At 63.0% G+C, this 6,000-nt stretch overlaps 2 protein-coding genes across 3 annotated transcripts in view; both read right to left on the bottom strand.

Moving 5' to 3' along the window:
- NUDT16L1 (nudix hydrolase 16 like 1) overlaps nt 1-180 on the bottom strand; it is a 1,738-nt gene extending 1,558 nt beyond the window's left edge. Inside the window, exon 1 of the mRNA XM_004706230.2 lies at nt 20-180. Coding sequence (XP_004706287.1) covers nt 20-172 — 153 coding nt within the window. The 5' untranslated portion in view covers nt 173-180. The remainder of the gene's footprint in view (nt 1-19) is intronic.
- An 836-nt stretch (nt 181-1,016) lies between these two features.
- Nucleotides 1,017-6,000, bottom strand: part of MGRN1 (mahogunin ring finger 1) — a 39,745-nt gene continuing 34,761 nt past the window's right edge. For both annotated transcript variants that reach the window (XM_004705842.2, XM_045284052.1), the window contains exons 14-18: nt 5,443-5,530; nt 5,263-5,311; nt 4,778-4,867; nt 2,902-2,946; nt 1,017-2,053 (exon numbers count right to left, since the gene is read on the bottom strand). In XM_004705842.2, the coding sequence (XP_004705899.1) occupies nt 2,906-2,946; nt 4,778-4,867; nt 5,263-5,311; nt 5,443-5,530 (268 nt within the window). In that variant the 3' untranslated portion in view covers nt 1,017-2,053; nt 2,902-2,905. The remainder of the gene's footprint in view (nt 2,054-2,901; nt 2,947-4,777; nt 4,868-5,262; nt 5,312-5,442; nt 5,531-6,000) is intronic.

Raw genomic sequence — 6,000 nt, 5'->3', positions numbered from 1 at the left:
CCCGCCCGCCGGTCCTCACCAGCACGGAGAAGCGCATGGGGATGCGGCCGAATAGCTGCCCGGGGTTGGCGGCGTACAGCATGGCGTGGCAAGAGTGGCTCCAGCCGGGTCCCAGGCGCATCGCCTCCACCCGGCTGATCTGTTTCAGCTCGGGCAGTGCCGCCGCCGACATCTTGGCACTGCCCCCGCCCGTCGGCGCCGGCCCCTCGGGCGCATGCGCCAGCATGGCCAATCCGCGCCCGGCGCTCAGCAAAGCCCACCCCCGCCGACGCCCAGCCAGCCGGAGGGACGGCGTGGAGGGGATGGGCGGTGCTCGCTCCGGGCAGCAGCCACGCCTCCCAGGAAGCACTGCTCGCGCCCCGCCGTGTCGCTTCACGGGGTGTCTCGGACAGGAAGGCGGATGCCCGTCGCCTCTGCATGCCGCGCCGCGCCGCTCCCGCCCAGAGCTGGGCTTTGCATCCAGTCCATGTGCACGAAGCTTCCCAACGTGCACACACGTGAGCAGGGGCCCTCCTGGTCCTATAGCCTCCAGAGCTCAAGACCGAGATGTGGCACGCAGGGGAAGGCTTCCCTGCCATACACGCTTGCTGCCACCACACCTGCCAGCCACTTCGCAGAAGCTGATGACAGTCCCAGACTGCCCTCCTGTCACCTACTGGGTCCACCGGAAAGGCCTACCTGCGTACCTGGGGCTCAAGGTGCTGACTGCTGAGCTCCAAGTGGTGTGGACATGCTGGCATGCTGGGCACACACGGACAGGGGTCGGGCAGAGGGTAGCCTCGGGAGCTTCTCCAGCAGCCCAAGTTCCTCGGCGGTATGGCTGCCCTGAGCAGACCCAGGGGGCAGGACAGCAGGGGCGGGCAGTTAGGACCTGGTATATTCACTCCTGTCCCCTGCTGTGGTCACCTGCCAAGAGCAGAGCAGGGCCTGGGGGAGAGCAGGCACTCACCACTCAGTACCCTGCCACCTAACCATGGGGAGGTGGGGCAGGGCACATAGGAAAGGGTCAGACAGGCTATTGCTGCATGATTTTATTACTATAAATATACAGTAAAAACAAAAACCTAACCAGAGTACATCAAGTGATAACACGAGACGATCCAGGGCGAGCACACCATTCATAGCGCCAGCTCTAGCCCCGCCCGCCCGCCGGTGAGGAAGGGGGACTGCACGTGGGTGAGGGAGGTGTGTGGGAAGGGGTGGTAGCAGGAGGGGTCCATGGGCAGAGTAGTCTGGCAGGAGTTGTTGGAGCCCCTGCTGTCCTGATCCACAGGTGGGGGTGGGGACCCAGGACACTTGTAATCTAGAGCCTGGGGACCCCGGCTGGCTGGAAGTCCTGCAGGGCAGCTCTTGGCTAGCAGCACCTCTGCTGTTGAAAGACTCTTTTTAAAACATCACAGGGGGCCTCCAGGGGCCCTAGACAACAAGGCAGAAATACACGGGAATGCTGGCATGGCACTGGGAGGGGCGTGGGGGGGGGGACCAAAGCCTCCCAGGGTGGGCAGACTGAGGGGAGGCTCCCACATGGAGACATCTGAGACTCGAATGGGAGGGCCATCATTTCCACTCGAACACAGTATCCCACCCCACCTCCACACCACTGGCTACCTGGAGGGCCTAGCCCACCGAGTTGGAGGAGGAGGGGAACAGAGTGAGTGGTGGCCCCAGGGGAGACCCAAGACAACATCAAACCCCCCCCCGCCCAGCGGAACCACGCATGACAGGTGGGCCCCAAGCCCACATCCTGCCCTCCCAGCCAGATTCCCCGCAGGTCCGGGGAAACAGGTAGGAAGCTGCTGTCTGTCCTTCATCTGTACCAGCCAGGTACAACACGCTGGCCTCAGAAGAGGGCGGGGCAGCCTGTGTGCTTGGCTATCAGAACGCTGGCTGCGGGCACGTGCAGACAGGAGGCCGGGAGCCGAGGGCTCCTGCAGCTGGGCCAGCTCTCAGAAGTGGGTCAGCTCAGTGGGCCCGAGGTCAGGATTGGGGCCACCCAGCGGAGGCCAGGGAGGGTCAGTGGTGCCGAGGGGCATCTCCAGAGAGGCCGAGCATCCTGCAGGTGGGAAGCAGAGGGGGCTTATGCTGGGCCCAGGGGCCGCCCCCTTCTTGAGCCTACAGTGCGGGTCCCCATGGGTGGGGCTGGTTCAGAGTGCAATCACCACAGACAGCACCTGGGGCTCTCCCAGCCCTGGCTTAGAGCTGTCCGCCCAGGCAGCTTTGCAGGATAGGGCATGGGCGCCTCCCTCAGAGGCATGTCTTACCCCTGGCCACACCGGTCCACCTGGTCCCCTACCCCTACCCCACCCCCCACCCTGCTTTGTGGGCTTGGTCCAGCTCGGATGGGCAGTACTGATCTACTCCAGGAGGCTGTGCTTCCTGCCCAAGTCCACCCACCCTGAAGCCAGGCACCATGACACAAGCACCTCCAGCTAGGACACCACCAGATGCTCTGCACGGCCCCCTGGCTGCTGGGCAGTCCCCCAGCACAGGGAGGACTAGACAGCCTTCAGCCAGCCCACAGCACTCTGCAGTCCAGTCTTCCCTCTAAGTTTTACACAAAGCCGACCCTCAAACAGCTCTGGAAGCCACAACCAACTCTCTGGGAGCACTGGCTGCTGTCTGTCCAAAAATGGCTGAGAAGGAAGGACCTGGTGGGGACAGGAGCAACCTGTGCCCAGCTGAGGAAGAGACATCGGAGCCTGGGGGATCACAGGGACCCCAACAAGTGGAGGGGTCCAGATGGACCCTCAGTCATCAAACTTCACCAGGGCCCATCGTGCCCTGAGCTTGCCCACCAGGGCTTGGATTCAGGGTCTAGGCCCCTGGGGACCCCGTGACTGGAAGAGACCTAGAAAAGCTGAAGGACCGTCAGACCCACCCAAAGCAGAGAAAGGCACGTACCAGCTTACTCCTCGACACCAATAGAGCAGGAGTCGGGGCCCAGGGCTGCCAGAGAGGAGGAGAGACAGATGGAGCTCAATTAGCAAAGCACTGCTGCCCAGGGCAGCCCTCGAGGGTGGGAGCCACTGACTCCCATTGGACACAGGGCCTGCCTGCTCCAGCTTCAGCCCGAGGGCAGCCCCCTGAGAGATGCACAGGCTGCCAGAGCACCCCTCTGTGTCTTCCAAGTAGGGAGCTGGAGCTAGGGGCAGTCGCTGAGGCCTGGGAGGATCTCTCCCCACGGGGACCAGGACACCAGGGTCCTCAGCTTTCCCCAAGCCAGGTCTTTTCATGTCAGCAGGGAACAGGCATTCAGAGAACTCACAACCTCCCACAGGATGCCCATGTAGCTGTTAACAAGGAAAGGCGGCGTGTGTGTGTGCACCGCACCTGGGCACACGTTCTTGCACGTGCATGCACTGAAAGGGCACCTGAGACAGCTGTGAGTCAGCACAGCCAAGGCCCAGGAGTGGCTGGCACAAGCGGACAGGAGGGCCACCGCACTTCCTCCCATAGGCCTCTCTAGCGCCCACTCTCCAACTCTCCGGGCCCTCAGCCCGAGAACAGCAGCCCCCGCAGCCCTGCCTCCCAGGTGGCAGCAGGCATGGCCTCAGGGTTCTGAGAGAGCCCGGAGCAATGCCAGGCCAGACCCCGGGCACCATCAGGCAGGGCCGCCATGGCCCTGAGCTGACTAGCTCCTCTGACTCAGCATGAAGGCCTGGCAGGCACACTCACGGGGGTCTCCAGGACCCCTGGGAACATCCACGCAGGGGATGTATGGCTGTGTCAAGCCTGTGACACTCCAAGGGTCACCCTGAGCTGAGTTGCCCAGTGACCACTCCAGGCTGTGAGGCTGCCAACAGTGGGGACCCACCTCCGGTGGTTCAGGTCAGAAAGAGGGTGCCACAGAGGGGTGGGGGGCACTGGGGTCAAGATGAGGAAGTGGGGACAAGAAGGCTCTTTCTCCGGGAACTCTGGTTCCCCCGCCTTCCTTCCTGCTGCCTCCACCCCTGTGCTGGGGCGTGAGACCCCCAGGGTGCTCCTCTCAGCCGTGGGTGAATCCGCCTTGCTGCCCTGAGTGCTCCCGCCCAAAGCAGACACAAAGGAGTGGAGTTTCCTCCAGGGGTCACCACAAGGTCAGGACCCAGCTCCCCCTCCCCTAAGAGAACTTACTAGAAGTCCTGTCATTTCTTACTAGGTGGCCCACCGTGGGCTTTTATTTACTGCACCAGTAAAACCCACCAGAGGGGGCCGCTAGGGGTTGTAGCTTTCCTATCAAAGCCCATCCCAATCCCCTCCACCCCAGACGGGGTTGGGAGAAGACTGGCAGTGTCAGGCTCAGGCAAGCAGCTGTCTCTGGTGTCCTGTCTGCATTCCAGCACCTTCCATGGTAGCTGATGGCCCACCCCAACTCCCTGCCCTTCCTGGGAGCTCAGGGCCTAAAGCAGAGGACTTGGAGCCCATGCGTGGGTCCCGTGGTCTTGCTGGCACCCTGATCACTGTGTGCACTGGCCCCAAGGGAGCAGCTGGCCACCGGGGCAGGTGGAGGCCCAGGGGTGGCTATGCCTGCTCTTTTTGACCAGGACTCTCTGCCTGCCCGACCCCGACGTGAAGCACACGCCTGTCTGCAGCACCAACAATGGCTCCTGAGGGCAGAGGCCTTATGGCTGCCTCTCCAGCCCCTCTACTGGATCCCAGAGCGGCCTCACGTACCCATCGAATGGAGGGCCATGGAACTGACTGCAACCCTGGCCCGCCATGCCAGAGAAGGAGAGCCTCTCCCGAAGGGCCTGGACGGAGAACAATCCCAGCACGGGACATGGGGTGCACACTGTACCTGGCAGGTAGATGTCGGCAGGTGGGCCGAGGGCGCGGTGCTCAGGGCTGCCGTCCTGCAGGACGCTCTCGATGGACGGGGCCTGGCTCTCTGTGGGGCAAGGGCAAAGTCAGAGACGCACACAGCCCCACGCCCCACCTGAATGCCCACCAGCCTCTCCTCTACTTCTCCTTTCCCCTACTCCCTGGCTTGTTGTCCCTTACAGGGACATTCCTACATTCTGGTGGCAGTAATCCTTTCTTGTCTGTCCTCCTGACGTGAGCCCTGGTCTCAGGATCAGACCCTTGGGACCTAGCAGGGCGGCGGTGCTGAGAGGGTGGGAAGAGGGCCCACACTCTAGAGATGTGGGTCTGCCTCGGGTGGTGCCGCTTGCAGGCCACGAGATGACCAAGTATCGTGGAACTCGACAGATGACACTGGCAGACCTGGGTCAGGCCTGGCTGGCGGCAGGACATGAGGGTGCCCGGAAGCACCGAGCCTCTCACCTGGCTTAAGGGACGATGACAGCTCTCCCACCTCGTCCATGACAAAGCTCTAGGGAACAAAGGGGAGTCCAGGGCTGGCCAGAGCTTCCCATCACCATGGGCCGGGCCGGGCCCCACCTCAGGGCACATAGGGGATACTGGGGTCAGGTTGGGGTTGAGGCAGGGCAGGGACCTCCTCACCTCAGGGGAGCTACTTTCGGCACCACTCAGTGCGGGTGGAGCATCTTCCTCTTCTTCGTGGATGGGGGAGGATGGAGAACGCAGGGTGCTGGGGTGGAGGACAGAGAGTGAGAATGGGGTTGGAGGGGCCAGTCCCACACACACACCACACTGGGCAGGCAGCCCCCAGCCAGGGCTCCAGCCTGCAGTGGCCTTGCAGGTTACCAGGATCTGCAGGGAGGGTCCTTGGGGAAGGCTCTGCTTCAGGCCCCGTGCTGACCAGCACTGACTATCGGCTCAACCTAGGCTCGTTGTTCTAAAGGGAGCAGGGGCAACGAGTGGCTGCTCTCAGGCAGGGGGTCTAGGCGAGGGGTGGACCAGGACCAGGACCCCACAGCTCCCACACATCTCCAGAGGGGCCCCGTAGTCTGTGCACGTCACTGGGCACAGCTCAGCACAGCGCACCTTATCAGGGAGCAGCCCACGGCCACCCTGCATGGGGCGAGACTCCAGACAGCACACGCATACAGGTGCCTGTCCCAACATGGTCCCCGAGGTATCTCCAACAGACGACCCACT

The sequence above is a fragment of the Echinops telfairi genome, unplaced genomic scaffold, assembly GCF_000313985.2.
Source record: "Echinops telfairi isolate 266 unplaced genomic scaffold, ASM31398v2 ScPeMD7_5;HRSCAF=22, whole genome shotgun sequence".
NCBI lineage: Eukaryota > Metazoa > Chordata > Mammalia > Afrosoricida > Tenrecidae > Echinops > Echinops telfairi.
Note: the sequence above shows the minus strand (reverse complement) of the source record. Positions and strands in the feature narration are given on the sequence as shown.